General features: G+C 39.5%; 3 protein-coding genes across 4 annotated transcripts; all 3 read right to left on the bottom strand.

The window, feature by feature from the left end:
• Positions 1–1,935: 1,935 nt before the first annotated feature.
• On the bottom strand, positions 1,936–3,188 carry LOC120560200 (polymeric immunoglobulin receptor-like; the record flags this gene model as incomplete). Its single annotated transcript, XM_039802464.1, has 2 exons — positions 1,936–2,393; positions 2,942–3,188. Coding segments are annotated over 2 exons (705 nt in total), but the record flags the coding sequence as incomplete, so codon positions are not given.
• Positions 3,189–8,296: 5,108 nt separating this feature from the next.
• Positions 8,297–14,290, bottom strand: LOC120560193 (polymeric immunoglobulin receptor-like). Of its 2 annotated transcripts, XM_039802441.1 has the most exons (8): positions 13,623–14,290; positions 12,990–13,316; positions 12,016–12,336; positions 11,472–11,771; positions 10,033–10,143; positions 9,797–9,901; positions 9,620–9,690; positions 8,297–8,902 (listed from the first exon to the last, which is right to left on the bottom strand). In XM_039802441.1, exons 1-8 carry the CDS (start codon positions 13,663–13,665, stop codon positions 8,729–8,731), a joined length of 1,452 nt encoding a protein of 483 aa, XP_039658375.1. In that variant the 5' UTR covers positions 13,666–14,290; the 3' UTR covers positions 8,297–8,728. The 2 variants fall into 2 exon arrangements, with proteins under 2 accessions (XP_039658375.1, XP_039658385.1); XM_039802451.1 differs by lacking the exon at positions 11,472–11,771.
• Positions 14,291–17,601: 3,311 nt separating this feature from the next.
• Positions 17,602–23,993, bottom strand: LOC120563097 (meteorin-like protein). Its single transcript, XM_039807194.1, has 5 exons — positions 23,586–23,993; positions 22,202–22,385; positions 21,876–22,101; positions 19,334–19,393; positions 17,602–18,491 (listed from the first exon to the last, which is right to left on the bottom strand). Exons 1-5 carry the CDS (start codon positions 23,678–23,680, stop codon positions 18,175–18,177), a joined length of 882 nt encoding a protein of 293 aa, XP_039663128.1. The 5' UTR covers positions 23,681–23,993; the 3' UTR covers positions 17,602–18,174.
• Positions 23,994–24,857: the final 864 nt, after the last annotated feature.

The raw sequence follows: 24,857 nt of genomic DNA on the forward strand, positions 1-24,857 counted from the left end.
CCCTCATCTGGCGATAGAAACCCTGCTTTCCCCGTTCTGTTGGATCAGAGCTCCACAGCCTAAGTCCACAGGTACAAATTAGTTTTGCACCAAATGTATCGCAACAAGTGTTGCAAAAGTCGAGGCGCAGATTCGCCTCTTTGTGATGCGAGAGAGCGCATACAGTGACAGATTCGAGAGGTTGTAATCACTGAGTTGTGGTTGTGATGGAAAATCAACCTGAGTAAAAAAAAAAAGTACATGAGTAAATGTTGCATTACAAGTTTGCAGCTGTCATTGTGTTCATGCAAATATCAATCTACACATTTGTGAATATTTTTTCTACAAGTGCAAATTTCAATTTACAAGTTCAGATTTTTTTTACAAGCTCTCATGTTTTTTTTCTTTTTGTGACTTCAAATGTGAATAATTTTTACAAGTGCAAATTTTTATTTTACAAGTGCAAATTTTTATTTTACAAGTGCAAATTTTTACAAGTGCAAATTTTTATTTTACAAGTGCAAATTTTAACATACAAGTTAAATTTTTTTGTTCTGCAAGTTCTCACATTGTATTCTACAAGCTCTCGCGTTTTGCACCATATTTACCTTCATAAATATACACCCACTCTTCACATACATGTATCTGATGTAATCTCAAGCACAAAACATCAGAATTGGCACCAACTATCAGAACTATGGCCATCACACCATTTGGTGTTAAAACATAACTGTTGGTTCATTACAGACACACACACACACACACACCTTGAATTGGCACCAACTATCAGAACTATGGCCATCACACCATTTGGTGTTAAAACATAACTGTTGGTTCATTACAGACACACACACACACACACACACACACACACACACACACACACACACACACACACACACACCTTGAATTGGCACCAACTATCAGAACTATGGCCATCACACCATTTGGTGTTAAAACATAACTGTTGGTTCATTACAGACACACACACACACACACACACACACACACACACACACACACACACACACACACACACACACACACACACACACACACACACACACACACACACACACACACACACACACACCTTGAATTGGCACCAACTATCAGAACTATGGCCATCACACCATTTGGTGTTAAAACATAACTGTTGGTTCATTACAGACACACACACACACACACACACACACAGACACACACACACACACACACACACACACACACACACAAAACACACACACACACACACACACACACACCTTTAATCTCTTTTTCCAGGGAAGGGGTTGTTCTTGTGATCTGACATCTTACATACACTTGGGACATATTCTTACTTTTAGTAGCAGTGGGGCTCTGGGGATAGCAATGTTTGTCGGTCAGTTGGTCGGTCCACCAACTTGGTCTAGAATGAAATATCTCAACAACTATTTAAGGAATCCACATGAAATTTGGTACAAACGTTCACGGCCCCCATGCAGAGGAAAAAAAACTACTGCATGGATGACACAAACTGTTGTACCTTGAGCATGTCGCAACAACTGTTGGATAGCTCACTATGCATTTTTTTATATATAGCTATTGATGTTCCCCAGGAGAAACAATGTATATAATAATATGTATATAACAATGTAATCTCCTGTCTTTTCATCTAGCTCCATCATTAGGTCCAATTTTTCCAGTCTTTTGCTTTATGAACAAATACCAGCTAAACAAACGAGATTCCCTCAGCGTCCTTTATGTTTAGAGTTTATTAGCGAATATTAGCATGTTAGCATGCTAAACTATGGTGGCAAACAATGTAAACATTACGCCTAACTACATGTTCTACAAATCAAGCTTTCAGTTCAAAGGGAATACGTTCAGCCAACATTGCAGCCTGTATTAAGCTTAGATTAGAAATGGATCACATGATTCAGCTTTCTTTCAACTTGTTTGATATATGTTGACAAATCATAAATAAAAGGTTTGCTTCTGAAACCTTTTGTCATTTTTTCTTAATATCAATTTTACAGAAACGTGTTTTTGGGCTGATTTACATTCTGTGGAAAATAACAGTTTACTACAATATGATGAGGTAGATCTTTTACCTTTGACTTCTAGCTCAAAAGCAGAGAAAACATCCAGGCCAGTGTTTCCATGGACACCACAAAGGTACGACCAAGAATTGTTTTGGGTCAAACTGGTAATGGTCACTGTGAATTTCCTGGATGCCATGTCATCTGTAAGTGTGAACTGTCCCTTTTGTTTGTTGTCAGAGGAGATTAGTGCGTGCTGCAGACATGTGGAGGGCTGGTTTCCTCTGCAGATGTACTTGAGGCTGTTCTGGTACTCAGACTCATACGGACAACTGAAGGACACTGAACTCTCCTCATAACGTTGGACTTTGGTGGAATGATCACAGCAGCTGTCTGTCAGTAAAATGAACAAAATCACAGACTGTTAGAAGCACAGATATGAGAATTCAGATGTTTTACTCTAGTTAAAGAAGTAATATCACAATGAAAAAGTATTGGCTATAAAAAATGTATTAAAGTAAAATGGAAAGGTAGCTCTGGTTCGCTAAACGTAGTGAAAGCATCAAAAGTAAAAGTGCTCATTATGCAGGCAGACCTACCCCTCTCATGTAGGTGTAGGAGCAGCATAGCTGATTTATGTGGAAACAAGTACAATAAGTGTTTCTGAAGTAAAGTAGAAGTGTAAAGTGTAAAGTAGGAGAAAATGAAAATCTTCAAGTAACGTATAAGTACCTCAAAAACTGTACTTCAGTAATTGTGCTTAGTCATATTCCACCACTGTAAATGTGTCAATTGTTTAATGTTCTGGCGTCATACCCAGAACACATTATCGTGACAACCTGTAGCAACTAAAGAAGAAGGTCTAGATGAGTCATGAAATAATTAACGTTACTTGACGATGTGGAAATTCAGCACTGGGGTTTATTAATGTATTCACCTACCTTGTTTTACTTCCAGGTTTACTTCCGCAGGGTAGGTATCATAACCAGTTCTGGTAATCCCACACAGGTATTTCCCAGCATCCATACGCCTCAAATCAGAGATGGTCACAGTAAATACCTGTCTGTCATCATGGATGGAGTATCTGTTCTTCTTTGCTTCTGTCGTCGTAATAAGAACATCATCATCATTCTCACAGTCATTCTTGCACAGGTACTTCTCATAAGACTCATAACCCTCTCCATAGGGTCAAGAAACTTGAACTTCTCTCCCTTCATACCCAGACACACGGATTAACCCTGCTGCACTCTTCACACAGCTTAGGATACCTGCAAAGAGAAGACAACATAAAATGAAAAACAGTGCTGAAAAAGATCTTTATGTAATATATCTTGCAGTTGTTTTAAGTTAAACCGAGTGCACAGATATGTTTGTTTAATGGTTGGAGCACATCTGTTGTCTATATTCATGATGATTTTCACTATTTTTGAGTTTGACTTATAAGATAAGTTACATTTCATTCTCATAGCAAGTTTGTTATTGTTATTTTTACATGTAGACATTAACACCAGTTGTGTTAATGAAATTAATCATAATAGAGAATTGCCAAGTCAAGGCAATCTCGACCACTTGTATTAGCATTTAAATGATTTTCATAAAACAAATAAACTTATTGCAGTGGATGAACAGCAGGTTTTTAAGGCTCAACATCTTTATGCAATTGCAAAGAAACATAAACTACAGCATATGGGGTTGAAAACTGTGTGAATGTGTGAACTGTTTGTGTCAAACAGCAGTTTATAACGTGTTGAAAATATCATATGGGTAAATGTCACACCCACAATGTGTCAGAAAACTTTGCAATGAACTATTTCACATCAACAATCATTGGAAAGGTTTCTTACACCCTGCAAACCCTGTCACGAGGTTAGCTGTGGCTTGTATAACAGCAAGACACACTCGCACGCACACATGCTGCATAGGAGTACAAGCATTTAGTGAGAAAAAAAGAGGTGAATCTCCCACAAATTGCAACAGAAATTCTGACTATTATCAGGAAATTTACATACATGGATTCTGGTGGGTTTGGTGATAGTGATTTTGGGGCTGTTTTATGTTCAACGAAAAGGATCTTACTCTTTAACAAAAACGTCTATCTCTGTGGGGATCCTTTCCATAATGTTGTCAGACACTTAATTAATTAGAATAATAATCTGAGCCCTTCAGTGGCAAAACCAGCACTTTTAGTGGATGCAAATTGACCGTGTGCCTTTTACATTGCAGCCTGGTTCATGGCTGCTGGTTACGGGGTTCTCACTCAATACTGGACTACAGATTATAAAAGATTTCAAAAGATTTTGCTTCACATTTGAAACAGCATTATTTAGGCAAATTAGCACATATTTAATTAGACAATGCCTAATTTGCAAAATTAAACATTAAAGTTCAGAAAACGTGTAATAATTATTGTCTAAACTAGTACAGTGCCCGATCAAAATGTGCCTGTTTGGAACGGACCAATTGCTTGGTCTGTGGTATTGCTGCTTGTAGAATTCTCCAGAACCAAAATCTACCCCAAAATGACTTACAGAAGGATAGCCTACTACTGACTTACAGTGTACTTCAACATCAGAGGAAGACATTGTACTACATTTACCTGACAGATAACATTGCAAATTGAGAATTTAATCATAAAATATCACAATTATAATGTGATATAATTAGACATTTGCCTCATGGACTCATGCAGTGCCTTACCAATCCTGCCCGTTATGCAGGATAACACAGTATTGCATGTTGATATCGTCAGCGTTTAATGATGGCTGTGTTGTCTCGTCTCCTATTATCATTAACAAATTTAACACTTCAACAGAGGTGTTCATTTCAGTTGGAATGTTCTCCTGCTGCCTGCCTTGGGTCTTTTTCTCCCTGTCCACCCCAGCCCTTTTCCGATGAATCCTTAATCCATGTGTGCCTAGTGCACAGGGTCTTCAACACTTTTTTAAGCCTAGAACCCCTTAACTGAAAGAGCGAAACAGGGACCCCCTATTACATACACTACCGGTCAAAAGTTTTAGAACACCTCAGTACATGTACATGTACATTTCAGAATTTTACAAAAAGGCCTTTTTCAGGGAACAAGAAATGGCTTAACAATGTAAAGCTGTTCTACAGCAATGGAGGTTGATCAAGCTTCGAAAGTTGGTGCTACCAATTCCCACAGGTGTTCCAACTTGTCTGGATTACTTACAACCCCCTCTGTTTGTATAAAAGTATTGTTGGAATACACTGTGGTACCATACGCTCGTTAGCATTATATGAACATTATTGTACTGCAGAAAGTAGTGTGTTGCCTTAAAAATGATGGGAAAAAGGCAATTAACAATGGAAAAGAGACAGACCATCATAACGGTTAAATATCAAGTTTCCAAACTTATATAACTCCGCCCTTCAGGCCTGTGGCCCTCTTTTCCCTCCAAACAAACCAGGCAGAACAAAGAGAGGAGTGATGTGAGTTTGATGGACCTTTTCATTGTATAACACTTACTATTTGGTCACATTGAATGTTATGCCTTGAAGTTGAATGTATCTTGTCTGATTTATGCTAGATTTCAGGGTGACATCCTGCTTAACGTTAAGAGAAAACCGTAGTACAGATTGTGGATGCAGTGCAGACTGTGGATGCATTACTGATGTAAGTCAAGCTGAATCCAACCTAATTAGTAATGATTGATTGTTCAAGGCTGTTTAGATCTGTGACATTTCCTTTATGTGCTTATTTGTTTAGACAAAAACATCCATTCATCCATTCATCCATGCATCCATCCATCCATTATTCACCTGCAACCAATGTAAATCTTTCCCTGCCTTGACAAAAATAAAACCTTGGAACGGCACTGGATCCTGTGTTTGAATGTGCACACCACATCAGATGTTCAGTGAACCAACACCATCAGTGAATAAGAGTTTCTTCAATAACACTTAAGAATGTTGTTCTTTCCTACAGAGAAATTGCAAAGAAAGTCAAAGTGTCAGTGAGTACAGTATTCTTCACCCTCAAAAGGCACTTAGAAACTGGGGGAAACTCTGACAGGAAGAGGTCTGGCAGACCCAAAGCCACAACAGAATCAGAAGACAAGTTTCTGATTGTCAACAGCTTGCGTGATAGGCGGCTCACAGGACTAGCTTCAAGCACAGCTTAATAGTGGTCGTAATAAGCAAGTCTCAGTTTCAACTGTAAAGAGAAGACTTCGAGCTGCAGGTTTGATAGGTCGAGTTGCAGCAAGAAAGCCATTTCTAAGACGTCAGAATAAGAAAAAGAGGCTTGCCTGGGCCAAGAAACATTGTCACTGGACTACTGAAGACTAGAAGAAGATGCTATGGACTGATGAATCAAAATTTGAAATCTTCGGTTCATAACGCAGGATTTTTGTACGTCGTCGAGTAGGCGAAAGGATGGTTCCTCAGTGTGTGACATCAACTGTCAAACATGGAGGAGGAAGCGTGATGGTCTGGGGCTGTTTTGCTGGATCCAGGGTCGGTGATTTGTACAGAGTGAAAGGCACCCTGAAGCGCCATGCAGTACCCTCTGGTATGCGCCTAGTTGGTCAGGGGTTCATCCTACAGCAAGATAATGACCCAAAACATAAGTCCAAGCTATGCCAGAACTACCTTAGCAAAAAAGAACAAGATGGTAAGCTTAAAAACAAGGAGTGGCCAGCACAGTCACCAGACTTAAACCCCATTGAGCTGGTTTGGGATGAACTGGACAGAAAAGTGAAAGCAAAGCAACCTACAAGTGCCACACATTTATGGGAACTTCTGCAACAGAGTTGGGAAGAACTTTCTGAAGAATATTTGATTTCCATTGTAGAAAGAATGCCAGGAGTGTGTTCAGCTGTTATATCTGCCAAAGGGGGCTACTTTGATGAGAAAATGTAGAATACATTTTGGTTTATAAATTGATTCCATGATTTCTTTTTTAACTTAAATTGTTCATTTGTTCTATTCTTTCATTTCATTTTTTTTTTTTTTCAAGATTATTTTTTTTGGGCTTTTCCCTTTATTTTATATTGACAGTGGATAGACATGAAAGGTGGGAGAGAGATGGGGGATGACACACAGCAAAGGGCCGCAGGGTCGTATCCCAACCCAGGGCGCTGCAAAGGACTCAGCCTACATGGGGCGCACGCTCTTACTGAGTGAGCTAGAGGTCGCCCCGTGATTACTTTCTAAATATGATTTTATATTTTACAATTTGCATCTCCTAAGGTTTGTTTTGCCACTTTTCAACTACTTTCAAATGTTGTTGAAAAATGTCTTAAACATGCAACTAGATTAAAAATATCAAGCAAACATGTATTTACTAAAAAGAGAAACAGTTTGTCTAAGGCAATATCTTGTTGGCAAAGAAAGTCAAAAACGGCCATAAAGGCATCAGTGGACATTGGGCAAGAGGCGGGGTACACCCTGGACAGGTCGGCAGTCAATCACAGGGTGAAACCTAACTACTTCAAATAATGTATTCTCTAAATGACAATTTGCATTTGTTCTTACTAATATGCCTATACATTATTATTTGGTGTACTACATCCTGCAGTGATAAAAAGGGAAATTCTCTTCAACCACCAACCATCAAAGGGAAATTCTCTTTCTCAAATTCTAATATTAATACAGATGAAGTCAACAGCATGTATGGACTGATAAATAGTTATTGATGGGCTATGCAATCTGGAATATATTGCCGATTGGTTCTTCCATCTGTAGGATCAAGTCTAATAGTAAATTCAGTGTAACAATCAAACAGCACCAGCAGAGGGCTCACTGTGACACACACTAACCAGAAGTGTTTGACTGTGAGTTTAGTAATAGGAAATGGACTTGATCTGTGAGTTAATCTGAAGAAAACTACAGCTCAGGTTGTCAGTAAGATCAAGTGAGTGTCAAATTCTGTTTATTAAAAAAAACTAAAAACATTGATTAAAACAGCGGTTATAGGGCTAAAAATACCAATCTGCCGCAGCCAGACTGGCAGAAAGAATCGCGCTGTGATCACGAAAGATGCTTCCCATTGAAATACATTAGTTTAAAAAACGTGCTGACCATCACAAAAAAAAGAGATAAACGTGTCCTTGTATACGAATCAATAGATTAAATTAGGTGATTAAATTAGGTGAACATTTCACGAACTGCCGTGAGACTGGGTTGTCTCTCTGTGAATATTACTGGAAATATAGTGTCATGCTCTAATTTACTACAATGACTCACTTAAATATTTCAGTTCATCAAATGTTTGGAACTATGTGTCGATGTTGTTTTTATATCCTATTTATAGAGTGCAAAAAAAACCAATAGTGGTCAGTTGTTTCATTTTGTTTATTTATTCACTTTAAGTAAAGGTGCATTCATGAAGGTAACTTACATTTGGGGTATTTACCTTGTAGGTGAACTGGTTATCATGCCTACAATTCTTATATTGCAGTTGTGCAACAGTTATATTAACAATAAGCAATCATAATGAATATAAAAGTAAAAGCTAAAATGTAAAATCTAAGTTGAAGAAATTAAATAAGCAATGACAATAAGTACTTAATATAACTGATGGTAATTATAAAACAAATCTGTACAAATAATTATGTTACTGTAGTTTTCAGTAAGACAATGGAAAGGTTGGACCATAGCGGTACGTGAATATTTGCTGGTCAACTGTTAATTGAGATACAAACAGGATCATTTGGGTACAGATGTGACCCGAAAATGCAAGGTTTGATCACACATGTGCATGCTGTTCATCTCCTATTGGCTATAATGGAAATTTGATTACAGTAGATATCATCTGTTGTGGTGTCGTTTTGGTACACAGAATCTTGTTCGGCTTCACCTGCGTCATCGTGGTGTTGACAGGCGCTCTGTGGTTCGGAGGTCCGCTGCTTTGAGTACACTACGTCTTGATTTTGATAAATCTAAAAGAGAATCAGCAAAAATAAACAGAAAAGAGGGTGAGGTTACTCAGATTAAAGTAAAAAAAATATGCACATGAAAATGGCTGAATAATCAGCAAGCTGGTCATTGCTTTGGCTCAATAGGTTACTTGTTTCAGAGCAAAACACACTTCCATTTAAAGGTCAGATTGTTATGGAATTTGGTGTGAATTTTCATTGGCCAAATGATTACTAATAATTTTGGGTATTCATTTTCCTGTAAATGACAACCAGAGAAATGATTTTCACATCCTGACCTTTCTTCTGATGCCGTCATGCGGCCAGAATGTCCACTTGCGCCCCAAAAAATATCAAAATCTAATGGGCATATTATCCTCAAATTCTCAGAGCACGTTCATGCTCTCAAGAGGATGAACCCCTTCAGTTTTAGATCCCGATCTTTTCTCAACCAACCCCATGAGCCAATTTTGTCTAAGCAGTATTAAGATAGTCAGATCATTAGACTATCATGTGTACTATTTAGACACAATGAGTAATTTTTTTTTTTTGGACATACACCTTTTGATTTTGATGATCCCACTTCTTTCCCACCCTAAAAACTAACTTTACATATTGAGCCCCACTAATAGAACAAATCATTACTTTTTTGTGTCCCACACGTTTCTAATGTGGACCATAATGAATATTGTAGCCTCTTGTGTCTATTAGCAAGACTTTATTAAATTTTAGTTTTCTTACATCCGATACACTTATCACTTCCTCTGTTTCTGCTGTCTTGGTTTTGTTTCTGTTCATGTTGCCTCCAGCTCCTTGAAAACACACAGCATAAGAACTGGTTAAACAAGTTGTGTGCATGCATATGTGTATGTGTATGTCTGTGTGCACGGTTCTGTGTATACATTTGTTGAAACATACCTCGCACTTTGTAACATTTGTATTTATAAATTATGACCAGGGCAAATGTCAGTATGAGCAGCAGAGCGGGCACAATGAAAACCACAGAGTAAAAGAGTGTTGCATCTGGGGGAAAAAAAAAGAACAGAGTAAAAATATACACTTCCTGAAAACACACAGCCACACACACGCACACGCACATGACCTACGCACGCACGCACGCACGCATGCACACACACACACACACACACACACACCTTTGATCTCTTTTCCAGGGATAGGTGTTGCTTGTGATCTGACAGGTTCCACCACAGTGAAGGTAGGAACCACATTGATAGTAGACATCACAGTGCTGGTCTGCTGAAAGTCTGTTAGAGAAAGGTTCTTATTACACTTGGGATATATTCTTACTTTTAGTAGCAGTGGGGCTCTGGGGATAGCAATGTTTGTCAGTCAGTTGGTCCAAAGTGAAATGGTCCAAAGTGAAATATCTCAACAAAAGGAAATTGACATGAAACTTGGTACATATGTTCACTTTCCCCAAGCAGAGGATGAAAAACTACTGCATGGATTGGCACAAACCACAAACTATACAGGTTCTCAGATGATGTATTCTAATGATTTTAGTGATCTCCCTGACTTTTCCTCCAGCCCACCTTTAATTTGTCTCAACAACTGTTGGAAGGATCACTATACATTTTTATAAAGACATTGATGTTCCCCAGAGGAAACAATGTATGTGTATAATAATGTTATCTCCTGACTTTTCATCAAGCTTAATCATTAAGTCCAATTTTTCCAGATTCTAGCAAAACAAATTCCCGATTCCAGAGTCCCTCAGCGTATTTCATGGTCAGTGCTAATTAACGGATATTAGCCTGCTGACATGCTAAACTATGGTGATAAACATTAATATTACATATGTGAAATACATGCTGTATATATATCACACTTTCAGTTCAAAGAGAAGCAGTTTGTGTAAGAAAATCTCTTGTTGGCAAAGAAAGTCAAAAACAGACCAACAGAAAGACATTCATTCAGCTCAGAGTAGCTCACGGATTTGATATATTTTGACAAATCAAAAAAGTGTAAAATTAAAGGTTTGTTTCTGAAACTTCCCCACCTTGAGGTTGTCTCAACAACTGTTGGAAGGATCACGATTACATTTTTTCTTCTATAGAGATTAATATTCCCCAGAGAATAAAAATTCAATAATGCAAACCCCTGACTTTTCATCCAGTGCCATTAATAGGTATAATTTTCCAATTATCCTTTATTGTATGACCAAATAACTGCAAAACTTAAGCAGCATATTTTATGTTTAGTGTTAATTAGTGAATATTAGCATGCTGACATGGTGGTAAACTATGTAAAGATTACACCTGCGAACTACACACTCTGCAAATCAGGCTTTGAGTCATCAAACTATGTTTAAAAGACTATATACCCTTTCTTTGATGGAATATAAAAGCTTAAGGCTATAAAGTTTGCTATTATTTGATAGTCTATAGTTTCAGGAATCAAGAAGGAAGGAGGAGGGATTAAATCCATTATGCCATAGTGTCATGATGCATACCTAAGCTGAACCAAGTTTATGAAGCGGAGCTCAAACCTCGATAGAACTTACAGCTAGAGTCATTTTCACTGTCATATATTGAGCTGTGTTCTCCGTCTCTCTTACTCTTCAATATCTTACCTAGTGACAGCTGAATCTTGGTGTAATTACCAGCACTCCACTGTGAGTCTGAACCACACCAGTATGTCCCAGCATCCCCTGCTTTCAGCTCTGTGATCGTCACTGAGAAAGAGCTGGATGCAACATCTTCTTGCAGCATGAACCTGCTTTGACTCGTCATCATGTCTTTACAGTTTTTGCGGTGATCTCCCTTACAGAGGAACTTCCTGTTATCCTTGTGATGTGGTGGATAGGGACACTGCATAGTTACTGGGCGTCCCACAAAGCCGCTCAGTTTGTGTGACATCACACAGCACCACTCTGTCAAACAGAAAGAAGATCAGCCAACATTGCAGCCTGTATTCAGCTCAGAATAGAAATTTTTCCGCTTTCCTTTTAACTGTTTGTTACATTTTGACAAATCATCCAAGAGTCAAATCAAACCTTTGTTTCTTAAACCTTTTGTAATTTTTTCTCAATACCTATTTACAGAAAGTGTATTCTAGCTCATTTACATTCTGTGAAAATAACTGTTTACTACAATATGATGAGGTAGATCTTTTACCTTTGACTTCTAGCTCAAAAGCAGAGAAAACATCCAGGCCAGTGTTTCCATGGACACCACAAAGGTACGACCCAGAATTGTTTTGGGTCAAACTGGTAATGGTCACTGTGAATTTCCTGGATTCCATGTCATCTGTAAGTGTGAACTGTCCCTTTTGTTTGGTGTCAGAGGAGATTAGTGCGTGCTGCAGACATGTGGAGGGCTGGTTTCCTCTGCAGATGTACTTGAGGCTGTTCTGGTACTCAGACTCATACGGACAACTGAAGGACACTGAACTCTCCTCATAACGTTGGACTTTGGTGGAATGATCACAGCAGCTGTCTGTCAGTAAAATGAACAAAATCACAGACTCTTAGCAGCACAGACATAAGTATTCAGATGTTTTACTTGAGTCAAAGAAGTAATATCACAATGTAAAAGTATTGGCTATAAAAAATGTATTAAAGTAAAATGGAAAGGTAGCTCTGGTTCGCTAAACATAGTGAAAGCATCAAAAGTAAAAGTGCTCATTATGAAGGCAGAACTGCCCCTCTCATGTAGGTGTAAGCAGCATAGGTGGTTAATATGGAGCTATTGAAAAATATTGTATTTACTCAAAATTACTAAAACCCTGAATCAATTTTATAGAATGTCATATGTTTTGTTATGTTTTGTATACAAAAATGAAAATAAAGTAACTCATTCTGTCAGATAAATATAGTAGAGCAAAAGTAATATATTTGCCTCTGAAGTGAAATTAAGTAGAAGAGTAAAGTACGAGAAAATGGAAATACTCAAGTAAATTATAAGTACCTTGAAAATTCTAAATGTACAGTACTTAGGTAATTGTACTTTGCCACAGTCCACTACTGTAAATGTGTCCAATTGTTTGTTCTGCCATAATACATGGTGACAACTCTTAGTAACTAAACAACAATAAGGTCTAGCTAAGTAATGCAATAATACATTTTTTACTATTTAGCAATGAGGCGTACCTCTTCCTACTTCCAGCATGACTTCAGTGTAGAGATCCTTTCCAGTTCTGGTCACCCCACACCAGTATTTCCCAGCATCCGTACGCCTCAAATCAGAGATGGTCACAGTAAAGACCCGATTCTGTTCGTCATCATGGATGGAGTATCTGTTCTTTTTTGCTTCTGTCGTCTTAATAAGAACATCATCACTCCCACAGTCATTCTTGCACAGGTACTTCTCATAAGACTCATAACCCTCTCCATAGGGACAAGAAACTTGAACTTCTCTCCCTTCATACCCAGACACACGGATTAACTCTGCTGCACTCCTCACACAGCTGAGAGCAACTGTAAAGAGAAGACAACATGAAATGAAAACAACAACCTGGAAACGTGACGTCATTACAACTTTTCATGTTTGTTTTTTTCATTTTAGGCTTAGGCAGCTTCACTGAACATATAACATGCATTTTAATGTGATGAGAAGTCTATGATATAATTTTTATTGTTTCATGTAGACATAAATCAATGCTAGCTGTGTTATAGCTGTATAATGAAATTGCAAAGACCACCAGTATCAAGGTGTAGTAATCTGCCATGTTGAATTAGAAAAATAAAAAGATATATTTACTAATGAAATAAGAAAGAACTTACTGCACAGGGTGAACAGCAGGTTTTGAAGTCTCCACCGCCTCATTTTATTGCATTACAGTTTCAAAGAAATAGAAACTGCAAAACCAATGTTGCCAATATAGAAAATGTTACACCCACATTATGTGTCAGCATACCATGCAAACCCTTTCACTTCTGCATTAAGATCACATGTTTATCAACCTTGAACTATCACAAATGAATTTCCTGTCTTGTACAAACTTGCAATGAACTGCTATGAATCTATAAAAGAGGGTACAAAGAAAACAAATTCACTTGCACTCCAATTAGGTGGGTATGATTTAATATTTGTATGAAGTACAAACGGTTCCCTTTAGTTTATAGTTATTCACAAAAGTAAATTAGACGTGCAATCATTTCAATCACAAAGGGGCACTTTATCCAACCTCATACCTCAATATACTAATAAAGGTACATGGTACATGAGTGCAATTGGACAGTTAATGAATGTTCACCACATTTAACATTACTCATAATATGAAATATGCCCTGTGATTAAATAATTCAATATATTTTCTTGGTTGGCCGATACAATTTTCACGGTGCTTGAGACGCTTGGTTCTTTTTTGAGCATTTACTCCTATAACAGGCATGTCGCTTTCAAAATAAAAGAGATTCCGCACACATCAGTCTGCATTATAGTACACATAAATAAATAAAAAAAAAAAAAAAAAAAAAAAAAAAAAAAAAAAAAAAAATTAAAATGGTAAAAATATCGTTTTAAAAATTTTTTTTAATTTTTAATAAAAAAAAATTTTTTTTTTTTAATTAATCAAATATATACTAATATTAAAATAACTAACTAATTCTTATTTGTGGCAGTAACACTCTTCTCTAGGGTTGTACACCTTTAATTTCTGAAATCAACTACTAACTAATATATCATTACATCACACCAACCGTAAAACAGATTTATTCAAATATTAACTACAAAAGTCAATAACACACATTCTCCAAGAAACCTGCCGATACTTGAGTAGGACTCCTTTTAATGAGTAACCTGATCTAATCAGTGGAGTGCCTCTTTAACCCCCAAGCAGGAGACAAAGGAAATTCATATTTTTCATTACACTCTCTTTAATATTTCATAACACGCAGCCAATGGTTTTGTAAAGTTACTCCTTTATACATATATAAATTGTGTTATTCAATTTATTAATGTGGCAATAAAAGTCAACTTTAAATATAATTTTATAAATCCATTTACAATGTTATGTCCATCATGGATTACAATTATTAAATGGCACCTCTAATGATGATTTTTATCTGTTTTTTTTTTTAAATAGTGTTCCTGAAATTACAGTAGCACTGAAAACTAAACTTATATTTCATACCTGCAAACTCAGAAGGGCTGAAAAAGGTGACCAAACTTTTACACCGTTTAGCGGTCAGCATTTTAACCGTGTTAAAAATCCAGCTGCTAGATAACGGTAAACTAACGTTACCTGCTGCTAAGTGTAGTGTTAACCAGCGTGACATGCGGCGATGTTTCGGTTGCCTCTATGTTTCGGAGCATCAAAGAGAAGTGCACCGGAATCCACTTTGCTATTCGGTCCGGTAGATACCGATGCCGTGGTAGCATTGACATTGAACTAACATTGTATATAGGCTATAACACAATTCGCTGATCTTAGCTGACAAGCCGACTAGCCGACAAGCTTGCTTTCCATTATAATGTTAACGTTAAACATGTTAACACGTTAGGGAAATCACAGTTGGCAGATAACAGCACTTACCTCAAAACTAATGGCAGTGATTGTGATTGGCCAAATAACTCACGTGACGTCTCACCAAACATCTTTGTGAAGAAGACAATAGGTTTTTGAAACTCCCGTTTATGGGAAATTGCCCCCCCCTCCTCCCCCTCTACACACACACACACACACACACACACACACACACACACACACACACACACACACACACACACACACACACACACACACACAATAATTATTACAGTGGCACATAGTTGTCATTCTAGTAGTATACAATAAAAATTGATCTGCCATTAAAATATCTATTTTAATTTTATGTTTATATGTCAACTTAATTGAGTGTATCAATCTCTGTCAAGACATCTTGATCATTTTTTTTTTTTTTTTACTTTGGACCCCCTGTAGAAACCAGAGATACTTACAACCTAAAATATTGTGCCACCATTTAAAACTACCAACCCCACCCTGGCCAGTGCATTATAAAGTGCCATTGGTGGTCTATATGTGGGTGAAAGCATGCATATATTTTCCCTGACCTCAGCCATTCCCTCGACTCCAGCTGACCACTCAGCTGTGCCTCTACCATACTGCAGCACAAACCGTTTCCATATCTCACACACTCTCACACCGAAAGGTTAACATTAAGACCCCTGTGCGGAGGGATAAGTGTGTCCCGAATTAGCAAAGATGCCAAGGCAAGCTGAGCTGTTGCCAGGTTAGGTTGCCAAGGGGTGTTGGGTGCTGCTATGGTGGGTTGGGTTTCTGCCGTGTGGCCTGTTTGCATGTCGGCAGCGCGCAGGACGCGTGTGTTGTGGTCTTCTCAAACTACCCAAGACTCTCTCTCACACACACACACACACACACACACACACACACACACACACACACACACACACACACACACACACACACACACACACACACACACACACACACACACACACACACACACACACAGTATGAAGAGGGGACTGTTATATATAGGTGACCCTCACAAGTCTTTAGGGTCTATCTTAAACCTTAAAGCTATGTGTTAATGTCTCCCTACGTCTTATCTACTGCCTTCTCTTTCTCATTCAATCTGCAAAAGCTTTATTTTGCACAAGAGAAAACCATTTTACCTCACCAAATTCACGACCACATCTACGGCTACACTTTTTTTTCTTTCTTTTTTTAACAAAGCCTGTGATACAAACTGGACGCATGGAGTTTGAAAGATGTTAGATATTAACCAGGCAGGGAGGGTCTAATAACATTTGCAAATTAGTTGCATTATGGGAAGCGCTCTGTCTGAACACACCTTTAAAGTCAGTAAAATCTCAGCCTTTGCTGCTTCCATGTTGACCATTCTTTACGTAATCGGTCTGACTTTAACTCCCTGTGCTAGTGGTAGCATTAATACAAACTGGAGACAAAAACACCTGCTAAAAATTATGCTTGTCAGGCATAAAACATTTACGGTTGTTTTTTACTCAGTAGTACACCACACATGGTTTGACTCTTGGGATGGAGGTGTGTGTGTGTGTGTGTGTGTGTGTGGGAGGGGACATTCCATCCATTCTTGCTCTTCCTGAGTAAGGAGGGAAAGCATCACACACACACAACTGCTGACAGCAGGCGGAGGGAGAGGTGCACACTGAGGTCATTCACACATCCGCCTCTTCTTTCGTCTCTCCACCCATCAAGCTCTTAGTCTCAAACATCCATACATCTGACAGTAGTTTTCATTTTGACAGCTGTAAATGCCTCAGTAAAATAAATAAATGTGGGATGTCGGTCTGAGTTCAGTTGTGCTCATAATTTAAGCTTGTAGGATAATTCAGGCCACAGGAGTCAGCTTTCATGAAACTCAAGGAAAAAAAAACAAGATTAGCTATTGAATAGGACACGCTTAGCTATCTTGGAAAATACACACACACCCACACACACAGGCAAAGAGGATGCCAACCAGAACAGTGGCTCCTCAAAGCTCCACAGTCATAACAGTCACACTCATAATGGTTTTTACTTTCGGGGATAATATCTTTTTGTTTGCAGCAGAGACTGGAAACGGTTACCATTTTTTTGGTCCTATTATCAACTTCCCTTGCCATCTGTTTTTAATTATCTGCACCTCAACCCCACTCAGCCTCAGTGTGCCATACAGCAAGTGATGCATAGGGACAGGTTTGTTAATAAAGTATAATGCAAGATCAGGACATACAGGCTCACTCACAAACGGAGGAATGGAAATATGAAATGTATACCTTTCAACAGAAAGAGAAGCTAAAGGATTGCTTTTTATTTTTTTTGTAAATATATAGACCCTCTGAACTCATTAGCAAAAACACACTCACACACTTGGTACATAAAGACTCACAGAGCTGCATACTGTACACTTCTGTCAGAAGACTCCTACATTTTACAGAAAGCTTTTTACAAAGCAAACATTCATTTCAAGAATGATCACACAAGCGGTATCGTCATGAGAATAAAAACGTTAACCTGTTCTGCACAAAATGAATTTATGCTCATCATTCAATCATTCGCTGTCTCACTCATGCACAAACATATTTACACACACAATATACAAGTACAGTCAAATGGGGATTGGCTACTAAAATGTTCAACAGGCCTTTCTGCTGCAAGGCAACTCTAAATTGCACAGCATTAAAAAGAATGCTGGCCGGGGGCGGGGTCTGTAATAATGCTTTATCTGTCAGACAGAGTCAAAGATAACGTTCCAAGCCTTAGCCTGTTCCTCTTTGCGTCTTCCTCACTGACATTTTTTGGAGTAGCACTCCACCCTGTTTCACCCAGAACCATGAAGCGATCTCTCAATCTGTGTCTATTTCACAGGGGTTAGTTTCCACTTTCTGTGCTCTGATGTACAGCTTCAGGAAGTCCTTGTAGCGAGGCGCGCAGCCAAGCCAGGCTTCGCCAAAATGGACAGAGCCAGTCAAAAGGTACTCATCCCCTCCAGTATGCACGCTGCACTGTGCGGGAACACTGATACGTCCAGCCCAACCCCGCCCTCTGGCTCCACCCCAAGCAAACACTCTGCTCTTCTGACGAAACAGCCGACTCAGAGTCACCACGACAGGGGAGTGGCCGACAGTACCGGATGCCACACCTCGAAAGATGCCCCTGCCAGCTAGAGAGACAGGAACAGGAGAGATAAAGAGAAGGACATTACATCAATGAATCAAGGATAGATAAAAGTGTGTGGATTAACGTGGGGCGGTTTTACTGTAGAAAATGGACATAACATGCTAATGTTAGCAAACTTAAGATAGCTACTGTTGGGCAACGAAGACAGTGTAACTCTACTTGTGTAACTGTTATACTACGTTTTAGCTCATTCAGATTACATTATGATGATGTCTTTAAAGAAAACTGACTCAAGAGAATATTTGGGAATGTAGAAATATTAGATGTTCCATTATCCTGTTGTTGCCAATTGTTGCCCTAATGGCCACTGTTAAAAGTACATTTGCTTTCTTGTCGAGAGTTAGACAAGAAGATACCATTCTCTTGTCTGTACGGTAAATATGTAGCTGGAACCAGTTAGCTTAGCTTTAGTATAAAGACTGAAAACAGTAACTTCCTGAAGTCTCTGCTGGTTGTCTGGCAACTGGTCCCGAAAATCGACAAAGGAAAAAGTAGAAATAGTCTGGCACATAACCCCCTGCAAAATGGAATATTGTTGTTACACTTTGGTTTCATTAAACAAACGAGATATATTGTGTTGATTAGTGATCTTTAGAGTTGCATGTTGGGCGGTTTTGTTTCCTCGGGACAGAGCCAGGCGAGTTGTTTCCAGTCTTTATCATGAGCTAAGCTAACAAGCTGCTGGTTATAGCTTCATATTTACCGCACAGATGCGAGAGTGGTATCGATCTTCTCGTCTAACTCTTCGGCAAGAATAAGCGTATTTTCCAAAGCGTAAAACTACTCCTTCAATGGAGACGTGTGCGTTAGTGTGTACGTATTTACCAAAGTCACTGGTACACACAGCCATAAGGACCTCTTCATCTGAACAGGGTTTACAGGTGACTAAAATGGAAAACAGGAAAAAAAGAAAACACAAATACTTTAACATTAGAAACCACAGAAGTTCTTACTTACAGGATTCACTTTCTTTCCTCGTTAGCTTTTGAATCATCCTGAGAGTTGTTACACCTCGTGTCTGTTTCCTGTTCTCTCTTTTTCTCTGCATTGGTGGGTGTTTACGAGTCGAAAGAGACATCGAGAGAGTATTTGAATGAGAACAGCAGGTGAGGGAAGAGACGTAATTACAGAATTACCCCTTGACCCCGTCAGCTATAAAAACAGCTATAAAATGCCCAGACACACAGACAGGCTTGGACAGGCTTTTATTCTGTCTCATTAGGAGAGCAGTCCAGCCCTCCTCTCCACCCACCGTCCCCTTTACTCTACCAGACCACTTTAATCGTACTGGTGGGCTACCCAAAATCCCTGATTTGGGAGCGGGGGGGGGGCCTGTTCTTGATTGACACTTTAGAGACGATTGGCTGATCCTTGTGTTTGACCCTAACGTGACCTTTTGATTGGCCTGCTTGTTTTCATAAGTCTGACTCAGACATAGGAGTGAGGAAGTGGGGGAGGACAGGGTGTCAGAGAGGAGCAGCATGTAGAGATGAAGAAACGGGGGTGAAACATTTACGTGGCCTTTTGTCACCTTCACTTTATATCAGTGAGAGGACGGCCTATGTCAGGTATGAGGAGTTTAACAGACCATTTAAACTAATTACATCAATTTACACAAAAACAGAAAAAAAAGTTTGAAAACAACTTCACAAAAAAAAAAATCCATTGCCATGAATATTTAGGGGCCATCCACAAGGAAACGTTTTTTTGTGCAAACGCACATGTTTTGCATCGTTTGGGCCGACCGTCCAGACGAATCCTGCAAACGCACTGCCTGAAAACGCACTTTTTTGAAACCTGGTCTCAGGGTGAAAAAATCCGAAAACGGCTCTCGTTTGGCTTCGTATGGATGGTGAATACGGATCCGTATCGATGATGTCATCGCCACACCCCTCTTTTACACCCTCTCCCACAGCCGCTGACGCCAACAACTCGCGCAGTTAAGCGCGCGCACATCCCATCTCCATGGTCAAACCAGCTCACTTCATCTAAATACTGTGTCTCTGCTCCCTGACCCTTCCCTCTGGATTCTACACAAGATATATTGCTAACGTTATGTAGCCAACGTCATTCATGGATCATTGATGTTTGTTTGACTGCCGATGTTAGAGCTAGCTAACGTTAGCGCGCTAACGTTAGCTCGCTACTAGCGCGCTACTAGCGCGCTGCATCCATCTTCGTCCGCTTATCCGGTGCTGCAATCATGCAAAATAAAAAGCAATCCAACAGCACATTATACAATGTAAACAAAGACACGTTTTCTTGCGGCAGCTTTTATAAAATGAGCAGTGGTGAAAGTGATTATAGTCCACGGATGTATTAAGAGAACGTTATAATCTAGTCATGTTATGATGGGAAGTGGAAGTGACTATGCTCTTCTTCTCCGTTTTTGGTGAATTTCTGTAGCAGAAACAGCGTGTTGAGTCATTTACAAGTGGATTCGTTTGGATGCAACTTTTCTTGAAACGAATCCAGGGAAGACGGGTAAAAAAAAAGATCGTTTTGGTACGTGTGGACGGGGCCTTAGACTTTTCTACAATGCTTTTAGTCCTTTTTGTTATAATGAAGTTGTAAGCTTGAGCAGTTGTGGAAACATTTGCTTGTTGGTGTGTTCAAATCATTTACTTACATGAAAGGAGCAATACCACACTGTGGGCCTGATTTACTAACACTAGCGCAGTTTGCGCTGCGTCTGTTTATGCGAGTTCGGTAATAGCGCACGCTATGCTTCCACATTTTGCGTAGTATTTATCAACCCTGACATCCATCAGGCAATCAGCGTCTTTCCCCGCCCACTAGACCGTAAATTGCGTTGTAGCAAAGCGGTACTTGTGCTATGATATGGCTGAGTGCAGACTGCGATATATGCGCCTGGAAACAGGCTCAAACGGCTTGATAAATCTAGCCCTCAGTGTTAAAGGTAAAAGTCCTGCATTCATAATTTAACTTGAATCAAAGTACATAAGTATTAGCAACAAAATGTTCTTTAAATATCAAACGTAAAAGTACTCATTATGCAGAATGGCCCCTAATAAGTTTAATCATTATTATTGATGTCTTAATATGTAAGCTGTATTTTCATGCTGTAGTTGGTCAAAGTGGAGCTTATATGAACTATTTCACACATACTGTGTGGCAGTTTAATCTATACCAGCGCATTATAAACTCATCATATGTTTTGAGCGTAAAATCTTTATCTGAAAAGTAACTAGAAATGCTGTCAGATAAATGTAATGGAATACAAAGTACAATACTTGACCTCTGGAATATAGTGGTATAAGTTAAGTACAATACTTCAATACTTAAATCTCTTTATCCTACATGTAAGAAAACATATATTGAAGAATGGGTGCATGCATTCTCTCACCTAAACCAGGGTGCAAGTATGGGTACATGTGTGCCCCGGGCCCCTGACTGGACACCAGCTCATATTGGAAAGCTGTGATCCTCCGGCTGATGTCCATCTGAGGGACAGCCTCCACAAAGAGAGCTCCCTCTGCCAGGCTGAAACAATGCACTGTGCTCTGAGCCTGGTCCTTCTCTGCCAGCAGCATCCTCAGATCCCCGCTATGCTCCAGAAACACATGAGAACCCTGAACACGGACGGCGAGGGGGACACATGTACAGTAAGCTCCTTTCCATCTATTCCATCACGCTGCAGTGTTTAATATGCTGGTGTCGTATATACTCTACCTGGGAGTAAGTGTGGGGTTTGATGCACACATGGAGACCTGCCATGTGCTGTGACGAGGGCTCTGTGTTTGGCCGCAGGTTGACAATGATGGCTCCTGTGGGGTAGAGCCACTCCAGAGACCCCTGAGAGCAGCGCAGGTAGACCTGCTCCACATCTCTGCGATGAGACTCATGGCTCAAACCACTGCAGATGAGAAGACATCTTTCATATAAGGCATGTAGTTTACTCTCTTATCCAGAGTGAGGAACAAGATAAAACGCCTAAAAACATCAAAATGACCAACAGTAAGGAACCTTGGGATTCGGGACTGTGAACGAATAAAACAATCTATAATGACATGCTAGAGAAACAGAGTTAAAGAAACATATGGAAGGTTTTTAATGATATCGCAACATTCATTAATTGCAACTCTGGTGCAGCTGTCTGCCAACAAATCTTTCACTTTGGACGGATGTGGCTGCTTGTCTCTGATGTGCATAAGCTACCTCAACACCAGGAACTGATTGGGCCATTAGGTTGTTAGAAGCTTGATGCCAGTGAACTTTACGACACAGAGTGCGGAACACAGGCTTTCATATTTTATGACTTGGGGACTTGGAGGAGTGATCAAAGGGGCCATATAGCTGTATTTACTTAAGATAGGAACTGAAGCAGAGACATTCCTCTAATCTTAAGTACTTTTCCAAAATCTTAAAGGGAGCATATTATAGATGTACTATATGGAAAACTTTATATAAAAAAAAGCACCTCCTGTCCACATATAATTGGTTTTAGTAGTCCTCGTGAGTAATTTTCCTCTCTGAGAAGAGTGATTGTGGTAAACGATTTTAATCAAGATATTCATATGAATTACTGAGATCTGAGTCACAAAGTGTCAGAGTAGTACCCATAACTAACGGCTCACAGGCTAAAAACATCCTTTACTGGTTTCCATTGCGGATCTCCAGCAGAATATAAAAGTCACGTATATGACTCTGGCCTTCCAGTGTTATTTACTGGAAGGTCAAATAACACTGGACTACATTAAATCTTAATCAAACATCCCTGCGTCTGATTACTTCTAAAGCCCAAGTATGCACAGCAGAGCCACTTCAAAGACACAACCTCCCTCTCACACACGACTGAAGTTCCTTCCATGACTCCCCTGCATTTCCAGAATGTAATCTCCATGGATTAAAGTCAAAAGTACATAAGAGTGGAGGATCAAAACAATAATAATTATTTTTCCTCATAAGTTAGGACTTTTATGCTGGTGGCATTCACTGAGTTGTGTGCTAGGTGTGTTTTGTCGCCTATAATAACAGAACAATCGCTAGCTAAAATCGAGTATGAAATTTGCTCCTGAGATGACCACAAGTCATTTTTACCCAGCTTCATCCTCACCTTCCTCTCCAGCTACACTGGTCGCTGGAGTACTGTGCCACCGTCCGACACAGGAGTACAGCTGTGATCCAATGCGTAGCCCACGGCCGGTGCATGGTGGCCTGTCCGCCCCCGCGGTCACCGAATCCCGCACACCAGACCAGCACCGCGCGCTCTGCTGCTCCCGAACCGCAAGATCCCGTAAAATATCCCCCAGAGCTCCGTTCGGCGCGCGCGCACGCTACATGGCGGGTTCAGTAGAGGCTGAGGTCGCGTCTGTGGCAGAAAAACATTTTGACAAGAGGTTTTTTAAAAGAAGCAGTGAGCGCGCGCAGCAGGACCAGAGACTGTTTAAAAACCGTTTGCTCTGTTGCCCTCCGCTTCGCGTCACCGGGGGCGCGTGCCAGCTGCTGACTCTGCTTTGAGTGACACGCGAGCGCTCGCTCCAAACCACTCCCACACATTCCCCTGAAAGATGTGTGTAGAGAGAAGCCCCAGAGCTCTCACTTTAGCATGAACAATACCATCGAACTTTTAAACAAATTAAATTGGACATATAGTCTACTGATATATTCACCAGAGCTCGTGATACTGGTTGTGAGGGAATAGCATCATGTTTTTAAACGTAGAAAGAAAAAAAAAAACTAAACAAAAAAAAAACTCTTGGCCCACAAATGGCCATGGATGTATACAATTGCAAAATGCACAAATATAATGCTATTCAAACACAAAAGACAATAGCTAATTGCCTGCTTTTAAGTAATGTTTTATTCCTTTTAGCCAAGTCCACATTTTTTTTGCCAAGCTTTCTTGGATAGGCTAATTTCAGCATGTCAGCTCCGTGTAGTCCGTCAAATCTTAAGATGCCAGTACAAACCCGTGTGAGTTGTGTGCATGTTGGCTTTATTAAACAGATGGATCATATTATCGCAGTGAAAATTAGATCAGCATGCAGGTCTGGAACAGCAGCATACAGAATGACTTCCCCTAACATCCACCAAATGTGTGCAAAAACTCTTTAACACTTTAAAGATATTTAATTGTAGAAATATGTTTTTTTCGACATAACCTTTAAGTGTGACTCTTGTCTTTCATAGCATATTTTAATGGTAGTATAACTAATATTGATGTATCCTTATTGTGTTCTTTCATTGGTCGACCTCCTTGGAAAAAGAAAGGCCCTGACGTAACAAGAAGTCACACATGTGCTCTAAACGCCTGTTTGGTTCTCGGGCGGTTTTCCCGTGAGAAAACAGTCGGAACTGCAAGCATATTACTGACTCGTCACATTCC

Source organism: Perca fluviatilis, chromosome 1 (genome assembly GCF_010015445.1).
Source record: "Perca fluviatilis chromosome 1, GENO_Pfluv_1.0, whole genome shotgun sequence".
Classification (NCBI taxonomy): Eukaryota; Metazoa; Chordata; class Actinopteri; order Perciformes; family Percidae; genus Perca; species Perca fluviatilis.